The sequence below is a fragment of the Scatophagus argus genome, chromosome 17 (assembly GCF_020382885.2).
Source record: "Scatophagus argus isolate fScaArg1 chromosome 17, fScaArg1.pri, whole genome shotgun sequence".
Lineage (NCBI taxonomy): Eukaryota > Metazoa > Chordata > Actinopteri > Scatophagidae > Scatophagus > Scatophagus argus.
Genome location: NC_058509.1, coordinates 21191084 through 21209406, shown reverse-complemented (window position 1 = coordinate 21209406; position 18323 = coordinate 21191084). Strand labels below are relative to the sequence as shown.

General features: G+C 39.8%; 1 protein-coding gene across 2 annotated transcripts; it reads right to left on the bottom strand.

Moving 5' to 3' along the window:
• Positions 1 to 7143: 7143 nt before the first annotated feature.
• Positions 7144 to 12094, bottom strand: LOC124074986 (tRNA selenocysteine 1-associated protein 1-like). Of its 2 annotated transcripts, none has more exons than XM_046418364.1 (9): positions 11924 to 12094; positions 10494 to 10591; positions 10319 to 10418; positions 10149 to 10198; positions 9916 to 10047; positions 8334 to 8450; positions 8043 to 8238; positions 7925 to 7958; positions 7144 to 7590 (listed from the first exon to the last, which is right to left on the bottom strand). In XM_046418364.1, exons 1-9 carry the CDS (start codon positions 11945 to 11947, stop codon positions 7430 to 7432), a joined length of 912 nt encoding a protein of 303 aa, XP_046274320.1. In that variant the 5' UTR covers positions 11948 to 12094; the 3' UTR covers positions 7144 to 7429. The 2 variants fall into 2 exon arrangements, with proteins under 2 accessions (XP_046274320.1, XP_046274319.1); XM_046418363.1 differs by having other exon boundaries at positions 8043 to 8244; positions 11924 to 12093.
• Between the last annotated feature and the right edge of the window lie 6229 nt (positions 12095 to 18323).

Below are 18323 nucleotides of genomic sequence, written 5' to 3'. Positions count from 1 at the left end.
GTTTGTAAGTTTCCTCCAGGCTGCTAAAACCCTCAGATTGTCAGAGGGAATACACCTATAGAAGATCTCACCTTGTCCGTAAAGGCAGACTGCCCTGCTCAGTTGCTCAGCTCAGCTGCTCTACAGTACAGTGCAATTTTCAGGGACCTTGCATCTACTTTATGTTCTTCCTCAGTAAAAATGTTGAATTTTCACTCCGCTACGTTTGTTCAACAGATGAAGTAACTGCTGGCTTTGCAGGGTCTCATGTAATTAAACTGCGTTATTAAACTTAGATTGTTTGTCATTTACTATATTGACTTAAATGTAACAGTACAAACATATAAAATAAGTTGACAACTTGTTCCAATAAACATATTAGCCTCAGTCCAAACAACATTCTTTACAATGCAGATCTGTTATCCGTTAATAAAATGACTAATCCTCGTAGTCAACATGCAGCAAAGCCCAGCACAGAGCAACAACACTGAGTGTTTTCTGGTGTTTCTTGTCTGTACCTGTAATGAACTATATCATTTGAGTACACACTTTATGTAAGGTTTGTAAGTCTCCCAGGTTACCAGAGCCACACAATATCACAATTTAAAAAAAAATTAGTACATATCCTCAGTGTCCATACTGCTGACAGTGCAGGATAGCATATTTAGTTCAGTGCGAGTCACTCGTGTAATTATCTTTTGTCACTGCCACAGACTATCAATACTAGTGCAAACAATGTCAAAAAATTACAATGTCAGTAAAACGTTTTAGTTACTCTTTGAGACTGGTGTTGTTTTCTTTTATTGTTCCATAGGATTTATATAACTGTAAGAGTTAGTCTAAACAAATGTAACTATTTGTCTCCACCTAGTGGATGATCAATGATGTCACAGAATGCAAATAAAGTCTTAGACTGACTTGATGTGAAATAAACCACCTATGATTTAATCTAGATTCAAAAAGTATTTTCTTAAATTTATCTATGCTCAAATTTGACAGAATCTGACAAAGGATATCCAAAAATTCACACCTGAACTTTTTCAGAAGAGGTTTCGGCGATGTTGCAGAGACTCTCTGAATGCTTGATTCGGTTTGTCTTTGCAGTCTTAAACCAAATAACAGTACAAACCAAAATGTGGTCCTGCATCACAACACAACACCAACTACTACCTTCTAACAACTACCCTACCTTGTTTGTTTGTATGTTGTTCACCTACAAGGTAGTAGGTAGATCTGTATATCGCTATAGAAAATTCAACAGGTAATTTGACTGAGGTATACTTACTGAGATCTTGCGGGTTCAGTATGTTTGAAACAAACTGATTTAAGACATGTTGTACAACCACATCCAAAGGTATAGTGTTTCTAACTGGCCATACTGGAAGCGTTGTATCAGTGAACAAAGTCATGGCCTTCTCTAGGCTCTGTCCCACTGATACACATGATATTGTACGTGTCTTGAATTATTTGTGCAAGCTGGCTTACATTTTGAACCAAGTCTTCTTTAAGACATTCTCATTCAGATAAGAGATGAAAGTTGTAGTAAATTCCCCCCCTTCACCCAGCTGACTATCAGCAGGATAGTTCTTCCTTGTGAGCTGGGTCCTGCTCAAGGTTTCTTCCTGTTAAAAGGGAGTTTTTCCTTGCCACTGTCTGCTTGCTCGAGGGTACGGGCTCTGGGTTCTGTAAAGCACCTAGAGACAATTTTGATTATAAAAGGTTGATATATAAATAAAATTGAATTGAATTGAACTGAATTAAATTGAATTGTTAGACCTTAGTGCTGCATTTGACACAATTGACCATTCTATCTTGTTGCACAGATTGGAACACTTAACTGGCATTGAAGGAACTGCATTAAGCTAGTCTCAGTCCTGTTTATAAGATCGATTTCAATTTGTTCATGTTAATCATGCATCGTCCATACTCACAAAAGTTAGTCACGGAGTTCCCCAAGGTTCTGTGCTCGGGTCAATACTATTCACATCCAATATATTTTCATTGTTATGCAGATGACACTCAATTGTAAAGCCTGCAATGTTTCACCTCCACAGTGTTGCAAAATTGGGCACATTCTGAGCCAGAAAGATGCAGAAAAATTAGTCCATACTTTAATTATTTCCACGCTGGATTATTGTAACCCCCTTTTATCAGTTTGCCCCAATAAGTTTCTTAAGACTCTCCAGCTAATCCAGAATGCTGCTACATGATTACTCACAAGAACCAGCATTCATATTTCTCCTGTACTGGCTTCTCTACATTGGCTGCCTGTAAAATCCAGGATAGAGTTTAAAATTCTTCTCCTCACATATTAAGTCTTGAATGGCCAGGCATCATATCTTAAAGAGTTGATAGTACGCTATTATCCCACCAGAGCTTTATGCTCCCAAGATGCAGGGTTACTTGTAGTTCCTAGAATCTTCAAAAGTAGATCGGGAACCAGGGCCTTTAGTTATCAAGCTCCTCTACTGTGGAACCATCTTCCGGTGTAGGTCAGAGAGGCGGACACCCTCTCTACATTAAAGAGTAGACTTAAAACTTTCCTTTTTGATAAAGCTTATAGTTAGGGCTGGCTTAGGCTAATCTGTAGTTATGCTGCTATAGACTTAGACTGCCGGGGGATCTCCCACGACACACTGATCTCTCTCTTCCTCTCCTTCTCCTTCTGCACACATGTCCTCTTAATGCATGTTACTAACTCTACTCCTTTCCTGGAATCCTAGTGCTTTCTCGTCCCGCAGGTACCCATAGTTGGACCTCCTGCTTGAAATCTGTTGTGATTACTACTGTTTAGTCATAATATACAGTATTTTAATTCTATTATTACTATGTACAGCTGCTACCATTATAATTGTTACCACTATTGTTATCATAATCACCATAGTACCTTCTGTATACTTCATCATTATCACTATCTACAGTTTCAATACTTCTTTTATTATTGCTGCTACGTATCTCTAATTGTGTGCTCCTTCTCCCGCCCCCACCCTCTCTCTCTCTCAACCCAACCGACCAAGGCAGATGGTTGCCCACCTTGAGCCGGGGTCTGCTCTTAAGTTTCTGCCTTGTAAAAGACAGTTTTTCCTCGCCACTGTCGCCAAGTGCTTGCTCATGGGGGAATATTGGGTTCTCTCTATATTACAAAATTTAATTAAAGAGTATGGTCTAGACCTGCTCTAATTGGAAAGTGTCCAGAGATAACTTTTGCCACTATATAAATAAATTGATGTGTCATGTGACATGTTAGATTAATGCCCTGTCACTAACTTTGTGTATGTTGTATTTCTACATTATTATTACTAGTACTACTTCCGCTACTACTATCATTATTATAATATATTGTTCCATTACTCTGTTATTATTGCTGTTACTACGCAAATCTGTCTCTGTGCATTCTCTCTCTCCCTCTTGTAAACAAGTTTGGTCCAGAACTGCTCTAACTGGAAAGCATCATGAGATAACTCTTGTTGTGGTTTGGAGCTATATAAATAAGTTCAAATGAAATGAATTTAATTGAACAATGGACATTACTGCTTGAGATGACCATAAGGATAATGTTGCCATGCTCAATGTTATCTTTTGCCTGAAAACAAAATTTCAGAAATGTTACATTAAAGGAGGAATAATCATGCTAGTGAGTTTCATACCTGAGGCTGCAGAATGATAAGAAAATGATTCATATTGCCTTCATGATAAGACAGGCAAGAGTTGCTCCAGTAAACAAAGTCCCTATCCCAAGGATTCGAGGCTATCCAACCCTCTGGACAGTTAGCACAACAGAGCAGAAGTGCATCAGGAAAATACAGGAATGCAGGAAAAATGCTTTCACAACTTCGTGGCCTATAGGATTTCAGCTGTAAGAGAAGCCACTGTTGTCTCATGATGGGCATACTCACAGGGTGAGAGGTGACAGTACTTTCTTATACGAAGCAGATGGATTCATGGCCCAGACATTGAAGAACAAAAATGTTCCCACAGAAACACTCAGCAGGAGAAGCTACAGTGCATACTGTTGTCATCAAAGATGAACCACAAGTACTGAATATGTGATCAACAAAGATGCACAGAAGTGGAAAAGCAGAAGCAAAGATTTAGAGCTGCACTGGGCAGTCAAACCTTGTCTCTTGAAGATATTGACGCTGGTCAAGCTGCCATAATTCAGAACTGTGTGCTAAACAAGTTCAGTGATGAAAAAACTGCTTTGAAAAGAGGAACTTCTAGAGTGGAGAAAGGCAGTAACACTTAGAAACTTGATCCACTGCTGCAAACCAGGCTCTTCAGAGTCAGAGGTATGGTCAGCAAGCAGCAATACATGAACAGCATACACCTGGTCATTCTTACTAAAGATCAGCATATCGCCACTCTCATTTTATGCCACATTCATGAGAAATTAAGACATTGTGGAAGAAATCACAGTAATGGATCCTGAGATCAAATAGTGCTGCTTGAGGGGGTCCCTCTTCCTGTGTCATTATTAAAGAGAAAAGTTGAACAAAAGATGGTAGACTTCAGATTTAGATTTAGATTTAAGACTTTCACCTGACCTCCCATCATTCACAAATGTAGGCGTTCACTAAGTGTTGGACATTTGACTTTCCCTAACTTCTAAATTCAGTTATATTCTCAGTCTTTTCAATGATTTAAGTCCCTGGTCTGGTGCATTTCCAGACAGAGGTCCTCCTTTTCATTCTTTTCTTTCTCCACCTGTTTTAGTCTGTTCCAGCTCTGCTCTTTCTCAGCCAGTTTTTTCACTTCTTCTTCCAACTATTTTACTTTTGATTCCCAGATCTGTTCTTCATTGGCCAGTTCTTTCATTTCTTCCTCCAACAATGTTACACCTGTCTCCTAGCTCTGTTCTTCATTTTCTTCATCTATACTTTTACCTTCATCTTCCAGCTCTGTTCTTTTTCAGACAGTTCTTTCCTTTCCTCTTCTAGCTCTTTTACTTTTGTCCTCCACCTCTGTTCTTATTGGTCATCTTCTCTCTGAAGTTCTCCTGCAGAAGTTCATATTTTGTCTGCCAATCGTTGTCACTGCAGAGAAATTCAGTTGTGCTAACTTCCACCAGGCTTGTGACCTTGTGGAGCCTGTGGTAGGCACTGTCCTCCTCCATTTATCATAAATTTTCTTTTATTCCACCTTTTCTCTGTCTAATCTTTACCCGCCCACAAAGACATCTTCACACCCTTCCTTCTTGGCTTTTTTTTCTTTCTTTTTCTGATCCATGGCGCTGTCTGTAATACACTGTAATATTCTGACAAAGATCATCATCATCAAGATCAAGGCACATGCAAGTCCCTCATTTTATATATAATATATATATGGATATGTACAAGAGATTGAAAAAGTTAATCTAATTCATTATGTGCTCTGTTATTAATTGATCGAAATTAATCGCATGAATCAATTTTTGCTGTGAAAGTATTTAAAAATATTTCAATTCAAATGAATTTTGGCAGATGGGGGAATCAGTGAATCAGTGAAACACTGACATAGACTTCAAAGTTCAGGGTCTTTTATTTCTCAGAACAGCCACCCTCCATTCAGAATACACAGACAACTCTCATCCTCACACAGAGAAATAAATCTCGCTGTTGGGGAAAACCTCAGACCCGGACTCAGAAGGGCTAGGGTTAGGGTTAGACTTATGATGAAGTATTTAGTGACACTCGGGGAGAAACAGCATAAATATAGAACCGAAGTTGCTCAGTGCATTGCCATGCAAATTCTCAAGTCTACTCTTCCTCTCAGGACACATATATACTAAACTTTAGATATTAGTTGTATATCAACATTGCATACCTGTGTTTCCATAGCAGATATCAGGGTCACGCTCTGTTCCGCCTGACGAGGTCACATAGGCAAAATAGACTATACTAAGACAGCTGGCGCCTCAATGAGATATTGCTACCCAAACAGTGGAAGATCAGTACCTCTTGGTACTTCCCAGTACCAATGTACAGCTGCAAGCAGTAAACTGATAACAATACATTGTTGACGCAACTCCCAAGTACCTGGCCTTGGGACGACCCTCTCTAACACCCTCAATTGGTCATTCCTGGTCAGTCAGTTTGAAACTGTTCGCACTCCTGCAGGAGCGTGACTCTGTATTAACCTGCGGTACTACATCGACACTAAATCAACTAAAAGACAACCAAATGTCTCTCTTCACCCGATTATTTATGCGTTTTTTTCCACCGAAACTGGCCTACAGTCCATTGCATTCTGCAAGGGAGTTAGTCACAGGTAAACTTGCTCAGTTTGCACCTGAATGCCTTGTGTAGGCTGATGAGACTGGCTGCTAGCGCCAGCATCAGGGGCTGTGCCATGTCAGGCCTTCAGGTTTGTTGTGAAATGTTCTACAGTGATATTTCAGGCTTTAAGTACTCAGATGATATGAAAATTCCTTACCGCAAAAATTGCAGAGAACGATGCACTTATTAACAGTGCCGTCTGCGATTTTTAAATGCAAATGTTCCACTCATTGGACCAACCAGCTCATTCTCCTGTACCTCTGCCTGTGGCCGGAACAGGTCAAAGGGCACCAGAGCATGATTAACCTGCTATATTTTTAATGTTTTTTTTTTGTTGTTTTTTTTATGGTCTAATACAGGCATGTCAAACTGGTCCACAGGAGGGCCACTGTGGCTGCAGGTTTTTGTGCCAACCAACCAAGAGCACACCGTTTGACCAATCAACTGTCTGAAGACGGAAATCAGTTGATTAAATGAGTCAAGTCTGGTGTGCTGCTACTTGGTTGGAAAGAAAACCTGCAGCCACGCCGGCCCTCCTGTGGACCAGTTTGACATGCCTGGTCTAATATGTACAAAAAAAATGCGACAATTTCGTAAGCTATTACAATGAATTTTTCAGTTTTTCACTGAAATGTTGTGACTGAATTAAATTCCTTCTGAGCAAATTTCTTCCAAGAAAACATGCATTTCATCTATGTGATACGTGCAGATGAGATCTTTCATATCTACATCAATGCCTTTATGTTTTAAGCGAAGCACTTCCTTAGATGAATGGTGTACCACAGGCCAGATGTTCAGTGAAACTTAATTATGCTTCAGCCAGAGCCTGCAGTGATTCAGCGAAGCACACACTCAGGAAGGAGGACACTACAGAGCGTGCTGGATCCATAAGGACTGAACAGACCATCCAGTCAATACCACAGACAACAGTCTTTTAATTTGTCATTGGCATTGTTATCCTTTGGATTTCAGTATGTTTGTGGTTCTATAAATAAATACTAAATATTTTCTTTTGTAACCAACAGCTGTTTACTCACTCTACATTTTCAGTGGGTTTATACACTTCAACAGATCCATTACCATGACTTATTTCCTTTATGTCTTTAGAAAAATAATCCATAGTCTCAAAATTTCAGCAGACAAGTGAAAATGAAAGACTGGGGACGCAAACTGTAGAAAAGAAAATGTGTTCAGTTTCAGCAGTAAATGGGCTCTGGTAGGCTGGATGTCATATAGTCCTGCTCTTTAGATAACTCTGCCAGTTGCCAATGACACTCCATCAGAGCATCATAGAGTTCCTCACTGAGCTCCATGAACTTGTTGTTGGCCTCCACCACATCCAACTCCACACTGGGATCTGCAATACATGGACAAAGCGTTAAATACGTGCTTCACAGACATGAGTCCAGCTAAAGCAATGGCAAAATACACAGAGCATAAACCACCCATAAATCACCCATTTAAAGAATTTAACTGTCAATGCTCTCATTGACGAATACAATACTGTGCTAAACAAGGGACTAAACCCAAATTTGCTGATTAATGTTTATTTATGCAATATTTCTTGTTAATCAGCAAAAATAAACAACCTGAAGTAACCACCCTGGAACTAAACAATCAAAATTCTAATAATGACATAAAATGAAAATTAATAACAAAAATAACTTGAAGTCGCAGATGCCAACACCAACCTTCAAGTCCATCGTCCTCAACAACTTCACTTCCCTAAAAAACATAATAGAACATAACAGAATGACTCATGTGTGATAACAATGACTGACTGGTAGCTGTAAAAAACACACAGCTTACCTGTGGTTGGGGATACTGTGTGTAATCATACTGCTGATAATTGTAGCCATAACCTCCACCAGTGTGATCGTAGCCCCAGGATGGGTAATAGCCAGGATAGGCCTGCTGCTGGTACTGGCTGTACTGGTCATACTGGTTTCTGTATCCTGAGCTGGACTGCAGCGATCTGTGTTCTGACTGCTGTTGCTGCCTGTTCCTTAAACTCACAAGGGAGAAAGAGACACGCTGCTAAAATCCACCATCATTTGGTCTTTGCTCCAGCAACCTTGGTGACAGCAGAACTGGACTCACTTGTTAGCAGCCAGGCTCAGTCTCAGAGGTTTACCACCCAGCCCCACAGCACCCTGACACTCTTCTAATGCCCGCTTCTGCAGCCGCTCATCTGGGAACTGAACAAAGCCACAGCCCCTACAATGAGACAGAGGTGAAAGTCAAATTACTGGTGATCTTCCAGAGAAACACATCAGTGCAACTGAACTAAACTTTTCTTTAAAATGCTGGAGAATTCAGAATATGGGCCTAGTGAGTAGGTTCTACGATGATTCTCAGTGACTGGACTGTGACCATGGTATTGTGATGGAAATTTTGTATGCTTTGTAGTAACAATTACATAATGTTTACTTTTACTTCATACTTAATGTATTTAATCTGTAGCTTTTAGTTGTGTAGTGTTATAGTGACCAAGTAATGACCTGGTGAACTGACTGTTATAGCCCTGTTATAAATAACATCCTGGGTAAAGCAGACATTCCTTCAACCTGTGAAGAACCAGAGACACATCAGAAAGAATAAAATGGGATGAAGTCTTCAACCAGTGGGGCACAACTCTGAACTGCTTGCTGCCGTGTGGTTCTGTGTGTTGCCTCCTCTCTGTAGAGGTTAAAACATTTTGGTCTTCTGGATTTGTTGTGTTTTCCTTTGCTTAACTCACTACAGGCAGAAATGAAATTGCCATAACAGTATCTAAATGAGTTTCAGTTTCACACTTCTGTCACAATCCTTCTGTCTCAATGTTTCCCCTATCATCAGCTATGGCAATATGACAGTTTTAGCCTCATTCTTTAATAAGCCAAGAGCCTTTATCAGTTTCTGACCACTGGCCCATCTGAGAGGCCCCCTCATGATCTGTGCATTGACTTCCAGGATCTTCTGTGAATGATGATGCCAGATCTGACCTGTCAGGGCAATGGACATGGGGGTATTTTGTGGTCACCAGCATCAGAATGTTGGATCCTTTGGGTGCTGTGTATTGAGGGTGGGCGCCCAGGTCCTGAGCACTTTTCTAGCATGGGGAGGGGGGGGGTTGTATTTGGTCTGGTCTGCAATGTTTAGGTGGGTGGTGAGTGTGAAAGAACATCCACATGACTGCCAGAACATTGCATTGTAAACAGACCATTAATGTTATTCACTTCACCTGTCAGTGGTTTTAATCTTGTGGCTGATCGGCATAATACCTGAATCTCCAACTGAACTGTTGGTGATCAAGTAGCTTTGTGGGAAATGTAGGTGCCATGTGCCAACAACAAGCAGAATTTGTGGAATATCAAAGAATATCATGTCTTAGCTTATGAGTTATTTATGTGCCTCAGTAAAAGTTGCTCTCAGCAGCTTTAGAACCTTTAGCCAGAACCTTTCAACAAGAATCAGTGCCTGACCTCACTATAGCTCTACTGCATGAATGGGTAAAAGTTCCCACAGAAACAGAATCTTGTGGAAAGCCATGTTAGAAGTTGTCATAAAAGCTGCACAGCTGTCTATGTATTTAGAATGTGATGTCATTGAAGTCCCTGTTGGTGTAATGGTCAGGTGTCCCAATGCTTTTGTCTATATAGTGTATTTTGTCCACAGTGTGTGGTGACATGTTAATACTCACTTAGAGTTGCCCATGCTGTCCAGCACCACTTTGCCACCACGACAGGAAGGGTAGCGATTGTAAAAGAACTCATAAAGCATTCCATCGTCCACCTCTGGAGTTAGATCTCCCACAAACAGAGAATACATCTGACTGCAACAAGAGGAAAAAAACCCATAAAGACATACGAAGAAAAAAGGAGGGACTAAGCTGACATCATAACTTCAAAGTGTGCTTTTTCCATTTAGACTCACACACTGTCTTGTTTCCCAAAGGTGGCTCTGTTCAACTTGAATCTTGTGGGCTGTGGAAACAGACATTATGAAGTTCCACTTTTCATGAGTCTTTATCAACAGCCATAAGAACTAATAATAATAATATTGTAACAAAAAAAACAAAGAAAAGAAAAAAGTGCTCTTCATACAGGACTGGCTCCTGGTAAGGCTTTTCCGTTGATTTTGCGCAGACACCGCTCAGCTGTGGCCTCATCTGTCATCTCCACGAAGCAGTAACCCAGAGCACCCCTGAGTGACAGTATATTATTTAATGTCAGAAGAAAACTACTGGAAAAAAGAACTGCTTTTGGATTTAGTTCTTACCCTGTCATCTTGTTGCGTATGATCCGCACATTATTCACCTGCTCACCCATTGTGGCAAAGGCTCTGGTGATAAACTTCTCATCCATGTAAGACTCCAACTACAAAGAAAGAGAAACACAAAGAGCTGAGGAAGCATGCTGGGGGCAGCCGTGGCCTTGTGATCGGAGGGTCATCGGTTCGATTCCCCCACCGGACGGGCAGGAAAAATTTGGGTGTGGTGGAGTGATTAATGCGAAAAATGCCCCCCCCCCCCGATTAGCCGGGTGATGTGCCCTTGAGCAGGCACTTAACCCCCCAATATGCTCCCCGGGCGCTTGATGCTGCCCACTGCTCCTGTGTGTGTTTCACTGCATGTAATTTGCAGGGTGTTGCATGTGTGTGTTCAACTAAGGATGGGTCAAATGCAGAAGACGAATTCAGTGTGTGTAAAAATATATATACTGTCAATAAAGCTGATTCTTCTTCTATTCAGTAATAGAAGAGGTTATACAAGGCTAAAGCTGGCTTTCAGTTCAGAAATTCTGATTTCCAGACTAAAGTTCTAAAACAGGCTGTACCACACATCATTTGGCCTTCTGTTAAAGCCCAGTTCGCATTTATAAACATTTATTGTGTGTGTTATAGAAAAAAAGGACATTTTCCATCATGTTTCCCCCATCCAGTTAATATCAAGCTGACCTACATTAAAACACTGTTTCAAGTTTTTAAGGGTTTTAAAGTTTTTCAGTGTTTTAAATGAATTGAACGTATTCGTGCTTACTTGCTCCAGGTTTGATAAATCTAAATACAGCCGCGTTGTATGTGCACCTGGTCTGCAGTGATCTGGATGGACAGCATGCATGCAAACTATGTGAAATCATCCTTTCATAAAGAGACTAAAAGGTGCACAAATCTGAAAGCGAAATGTTAATAGAACCCAGGCTTCACAAATGTAAACACAGTGCTTTGAAGAGGTTTAGTTAGGGAAAATAGTTACTGTGAGAGGTGAAAAACGGAACGAGTCTGTAATGCACAGCAAATGACGAGCGGAAGTGCGGGAGGGGGACAGAGCCTCGGTATGCTTTATGTTATTCTACAGGCACATTCCTTAAAGACGGTTACATTGTTTTCATAAATACACATCCCCATTTGAATCGATTTCATCCCTGAGTAGTTGATAGCAGACGGTATACCGTCACAGGCTGTAGTGGAGAGGAGTGTTTACCAGTTGAACATGTTACATGAACACAACAACAATGGAGTGCTCCGTTTCTTTTTCCTGGTGTAAAGAGTAACCCAAACTATCCAACAACGCAACGCCAAAGTGCTGTGTTTCTGTAGTTTTGAACTCTATTCATTCGCACAACGTTTAGAGCTCAACGTATGTGGAGACAGCTAACGTTAGCATGACAGTAAAAATACATGATTCATCGGAAAAGTTAACAACTCACGTTCCCCATCCACAACGTGCTCATGGCGCTGGAATGGATGTGAATATTCCGATGAAAATTTGCGCAGAATCTAAATTGTAAATTAAACTTAAAATTGAAAGACGCACACGCTAAGTAGCAAAGTACTAACAGAGGACGGAGCACCAGTAATACGTTCTTACGTCACTTAAAAGAGATACGTACGTTGTTACGTCAGCAGCGTCATCACTTAATGAATCTTTATTTTCTTTTAACTTTCAGTGAACAAATTTACCGACCAATCTCATATTTGAACATGTTGTTTTTTTTCCCATTGATCTGTTGGAGGATGAATCAGATTTTTTTCATCAAACTGATGGTAACCTAAATCAAACACATTACCTGAACTAATTTACTAATTTGCTTTAAGAACATATCTTTTATAACATAAACTCTCACCAGATTGCTACAGTGCACTTCACCACAGTATCCTCAATGGGAGATACGTGCCTGATTGTGGACCTGATGGCTTATGTCACTAATACTGTTATCACTGTAGTTTATTGACAAAGATGTCTGATTCTGAGCACAAAGACTACTGAGGGAAAACATTCACATGTTCCACCACAAACCAAGCCATGCTGGCTTCCCTTACCTTAAGATAAGACTTGAAGAATGTTGTCTACAGTTTTAAAATGATGATGCATTTACAGCTATACAATCCCATTGTTCTCCTGAAGTGTCTAAAACCCTAAAGTCCTTGAAAATATTTAAAAATAAAAAATAAATTTTTTCACCTTCTTGTATGTATCCTCAGATCCTCCTCTTAAATCTGTCTCACTGTCCCCCCTGTTCGCCTCACTACCACGGGTGGCAGAGCATTCACTCACTCTGCCCCCCAACTATGTCAAGTCAAGTCAAGTCAACTTTATTTGTATAGCCCATTTTTACAAGCAGTTTGTCTCAAAGGGCTTAACATAACATCAGCAACATCCTCTGCCCTTCGACCCTCACATCGACTAAGGAAAAACTCCCAGAAAAACCTTTAACAGGAAAAAATGGAAGAAACCTCAGGGTGAGCAACAGAGGAGGGATCCCTCACCCAGGACGGGCAGACGTGCAATGGATGTTGTACAGGCAGGAAAGCAATTTGCAACATGAGAAATGACATTACTAAAAAGATAAGCAAAACAAAATCTCAACTGTTTAGTTTCACTTTTTGCTACCACCTCAATATGATTTTAACATTTCACAAGTTATAGGAAATTTATAGTATTGAAAATTATAATGAACTGCTGTAACATTCATGTATTCTTTTTTTATGTGATGTTGAGAATCACTATCCTATCAGTTCGATTTCGGCCCGTAGGGAGAACCACCCCGCCCATAGTCGGTACACAGAGGAATGACAGGCAGATGTCAACACATTGGGTTGGTCATAGAGCCGGCTACAGTTCAACTTGAAGATCTGGATGGAGAGATACCTGCAGAAAGATACAGAGAGAGAGAGAGAGAAAGGGAGGGAGAGACACAAGACTACGAGGAGCACTGGACACACAGTTAGTGACATACAATAATGAACTGCATGTTAATCTGACGAGGGGAGAGGATAGAAGAGGAAAAGGAGGAGGGGAAACTGCTTGGTGGATCATGTTTGTGTCCCCCGGCAGCATAGGCCTATAGCAGCTTAGCTATGATAGAGATTTAAAGATTAACAGTTAGTCAGACCTATTCTACCTGCGGCTATATAGCATGAGGTGAGTGAAACTATGCCTACCAGCCCTACACACTTTATTTGGTGCTAACTATATGCTTTACTAAACAGAAAGGTTTTAAGTTTAGTCTTAAAAGTGGAGGTGGTGTCTGCCTGTCGAACCCAGATTGGCAACTGGTTCCACAGCAGGGGTGCCTGATAGCTAAAGGCTCGTCCTCCCGTTCTACTTTTATAAATTCTGGGAACTGTAAGTAAACCTGCACTCTGTGATCTGAGTGATCTATTGGGAATATATGGGACTATTAGATCCTGCAGGTATGATGGGGCGAGTCCATTTAGGGCCTTATATGTAAGTAGGAGAATTTTAAAGTCTATTCTGAATTTTACCGGAAGCCAGTGAAGAGAAGCTAAGATGGGGGAGACATGATCCCTTTTACTGATTCCTGTTAAAACTCTAGCTGCTGCATTTTGGATCAGCTGCAGGTTATTAATAGAATAATTTGGACATCCTGACAATAGTGAGTTGCAGTAGTCCAGCCTAGAAGTAACAAAAGCATGAACAAGTTTTTCAGCATCACTCTGAGAGAGGACACTCCTAATCTTAGCGATATTACGGAGGTGAAAGAAGGCGGTCTTAGAGGTCTGTTTAATGTGATGAATAAATGACACGTCTAGATCAAAGATAACGCCGAGGTTCCTTGCAGTCGTACTGGAGGCCAAAGTAATGCCGTCCAGAGAGAGAATATTATCAGCTATTCTATTTCTAAGGTGTTTGGGGCCTAGAACAATGATCTCAGTTTTGTCTGAGTTTAATAATAAAAAATTGGAGGTCATCCAGTCCTTTATGTCCTTAAGACATGCCTGGAGTCTGGCTAACGGCTCTGTTTCTTCAGGCTTTAAGGATAAGTACAGCTGAGTGTCATCAGCATAACAATGAAAGTTTATGCCATGTTTCTGAATAATATTTCCTAGAGGGAGCATGTATAAGGTGAACAGGATCGGCCCAAGCACTGAACCTTGTGGAACACCGAGGCTAACCCTTATATATGAAGAGGAAACATTATTAACTTGAGCAAAGTGAAATCTATCTGTTAAATATGATTTGAACCAGCGTAGCGCAGTCCCTGTGATCCTAGTCTCATGTTCTAATCTGTGTAATAAAATGCTGTGATCTACAGTGTCGAAAGCAGCACTGAGATCTAGCAAAACAAGTATGGAGACAAGCCCACGGTCTGATGCCATGAGGAGGTCATTTGTGACTTTAACCAGTGCTGTTTCTGTGCTGTGATGGGCTCTAAAACCAGACTGAAACATCTCAAAGAGACTGTTCCTGTGTAGGTGATCAATTAACTGATTTGCAACCACTCTTTCGAGTATTTTGGATAAGAACGGGAGGTTGGATATCGGCCTATAGTTTGCTAAGATGTCTGGGTCAAGTGAAGGTTTTTTAAGTAAAGGTCTAATAACAATAATTTTAAACGCCTGTGGTACATAACCTGTTGTTAAGGATAAGTTTATCTGATCTAAGAGGGAAACGCCAATCAAGGGAAAGACGTCCTTGAGGAGCTTAGTTGGGATGGGGTCTAAGAGACATGTAGTTGGGTTAGAATGGCTATGGCTTGGCTATGGAAATCATTTCCCCTGACCTCCGTAATCCCAAGTCAAAACTCATCTGTCCAGGCTTTCCTAGTCTCTATGAGTGGGGGGGCCTGAACACATGTCTGTACAGATGATGAGGGCATTTGATATTGCCACTACTGTCATTGTGTTATTTTATTTTTTAATTTATTTTTTTAAAAAAACTGTATTCTATTGTTTTTTTGTTGTATTTTACTGTATTTTATTGTGTGGCTTTTATCTGTACGGTGACCTTCAGTGTCAAGACAGACACCCATAAATAAAATGTATTATTATTATTATTATTATTAATAGTTCTTCAGCTTTGTTGCATTTGATTTTATTAATATATCCTTTTAAATTTTTTTGTAAACTGTTTTTGGAATTGGGTGTTAAAGAAATAAAAACAGAATGCAATGATTTGCAGGTCCTTCTTTTGACTTATGTTAAAGTAAATACAGCACAAAGATATTTAATGTTAACTGATAAACCTAATTGTCTTTTGTAAAAATACATTCATTCTAAATTTCAGGTGTTTACCGCTGTGTTTCATCACCACTCAGCAAGTGTTTAGGAACTCAGGACACTGTTTTGAAGGTGAAATGTGTGGGTATTACCTGTGTCATTGGTGGTAACACACCCCCATACCATCACAGAAGCTCGTTTAAAGTTTTTGCTGGTAACAATCTGGATGGTCCTTTTCCTCTTTAGCCTGGATCACATAATGTCCATGATTTCCCAAAACAAGTTAAAATATGCACTCATCACACCATAGCACACTTTTGTACTTTGGCAGTCCATTTCAGATGATCTCAGGCCCAGGGAAGTCAGTTTTTGTATGCTGATGATACATGGGTTTTGCTCTGCATGGCAGTCTTAACTTGCATTTGTAGAAGCAACAATGAACTGTGATTACTGACAATGGCGTTCCCATTCCCATGTAGCAACATCCTTTATACAGTCATGTCTGTTTTTAATGCTGTGGGGCCTGAGGGTTCAAAGGTCACAGATATTCAGTGTTGGGTTTTGGCCTTGCCCCTTACGTTCAGAGATTTCTCTGGATTCTCAAATCTTTTGATGCCATGATGGATTGTAGATGGTGAAATCACTAAGTTCTTTACAAATATGCGTTGAGGGAAGCTTTCTTAAACCGCTGGACTATTTGCCCATGCAGTTTTTCACAAAGAGGTGAACCTCGTTCCTTTCAAGGATGCCCCTTTCATAATGATACTATCACCTGTTACCAATGAACCTTCTTACCTGTTGAATGTTCTGTGTTTTTGAGCAGTACACAACTTTCCCAGTCTTTTGTTGCCCCTTTGTTTGACAGGTTTTGCTGGCATCAAATTCATAATTGGAAAAATATTTACAAAAATGAATGAAGCATATCAGTTAAAATATATTGTTTCTGATCTGTTTTCAATTGAGTATATTTCAAAAAGGATTAGCAAATTATCACATTCTGTTTAACGTGTCCCAACCTCTTTTTTTAGAATCTGGGTCAAAAATACATTGAGAGCAGCTTATACATACTTGACCAAGGAGGATGAGTCTGACCTGAATGACTGAATATAATGTGTGGCTGAATACAGTGAAGCCTGCACGTCATTATACACTATGCACATCTCATAAGACACCTTGATTGAGCAGGTTTATATGTCACAGTAACATGTCATTAGCTCCATTATTATGTTTACAAGCAAAACATATGTTACAAGCACAGCATAGATACAACAATCAAAAACAAACAAACAAAAAAACAAACTCTGGAACTTTCTGGGTGTTTCAAGCTGCAGTTGTACATGATAAAATGAAAGTATCTGATTTTAATTCAGATAGGGATATTAGGGTGCAATGCCCAATTTATTAACTGCTGGATTTAAAACGCTTTGACTTGGCCACTGCAAAATTATTTACAGTTCTCTACATACATTAACACACTATATTTTTGTGGTGCTTCTATAATTTTTAAGACTGCTATCACATAAAATCAAAAGAATTATCTTGTAACATAAAGAAATCAAAATTGTGGTCATAATAGTTACATTATGGTGTTGCAGAACAAAGAGAGTGATGAAACCAACATGGACAGGCGGTAAAGTAGAGAAGCCTGTTAGCACAACATAATGAGACACTGAAGTCCTGATGATCACAAAACCACATCAGATATGTCCAGACGGTACTGAAATTAAAGCCATGTTTCTAAAAATGTTTGGATACAGATTTAACTTGCAGAAACATTCTAATTCTGGCTTGCTCCAATCATCGTATGAAAAAAATATGGTTGGACAGGCTTTAAGCTCCACACAGACATGTCCAGTCAAAACTGGTCCAGTAGAAGGTTTTTTTTAACTGTTCCCAGACATCTGAATAAGTGCATATTTAGTTTGGTCAGAGACTCAAATACGTCTGGTGTGGTGCTCATTGACAGGTGAAGTAAACAATCATTTTCATCATTTCAATCATTTATGATGAACCCACAGACAATTATCTGAAGCACTATGGATTTTGTAGCTTCTTTCTGCACAAAAGAAACCTAATAACCACACTAGCTGCCCAACACCAAATGAACAAGGTTGGCAACAAATCAACTTTATGTAGCGACAGTAAGATACTGTGTTTCAGTTTGCTGGCTGGTCAAAAGAGGCAAAAATATTTAATGTGGCTATAAAGTTCAAGTACAAAAGTTTAAACTTTTGTTCCTTATTTAGGAGTTGTCTCAGGATGAGCTGAGCTGAACATCTCCTTGCTTTTATGTTGTACCTGTTTACCATTTTTATTATCAGAAAATGTTAGGTGATACGACGTAATTTCCAGCACAGCTCAATCCAAATGTAACCTGACTGGAGGTCTAATCAACCAGAGCCAAAACACCTGTGAAAACCACCTGTGTTTATGTTCATTTTGACAGATTTAAAATGTTAAGAATGGTCAGTGAGGAAAACGAGCAGCAGTGTTATTATATAGAAATTGTAATTTTGGTAGATACTCCAGACCACTGAAACAGCTGACAATAGGCAGCTTCACAGTTGAAAACATAAGACCAACTTACAGTCTGAGTAATGTAAGAAATTAAATTTATACCATGTGAAGGAGTGTGTGAAGTACAAC

Bases quoted from the DNA above. Each gene is read 5' to 3' on its own strand.
- LOC124074986 (XM_046418363.1), bottom strand. From the start codon at position 11,947: ATGAGCACGTTGTGGATGGGGAAC. The intron at 10,592-11,923 runs GTGAGTTGTTAA...CTTTCTTTGTAG, and splicing joins GCACGTTGTGGATGGGGAAC to TTGGAGTCTTACATGGATGA. The intron at 8,245-8,333 runs GTGAGTCCAGTT...CTCCCTTGTGAG, and splicing joins CTGAGCCTGGCTGCTAACAA to TTTAAGGAACAGGCAGCAAC.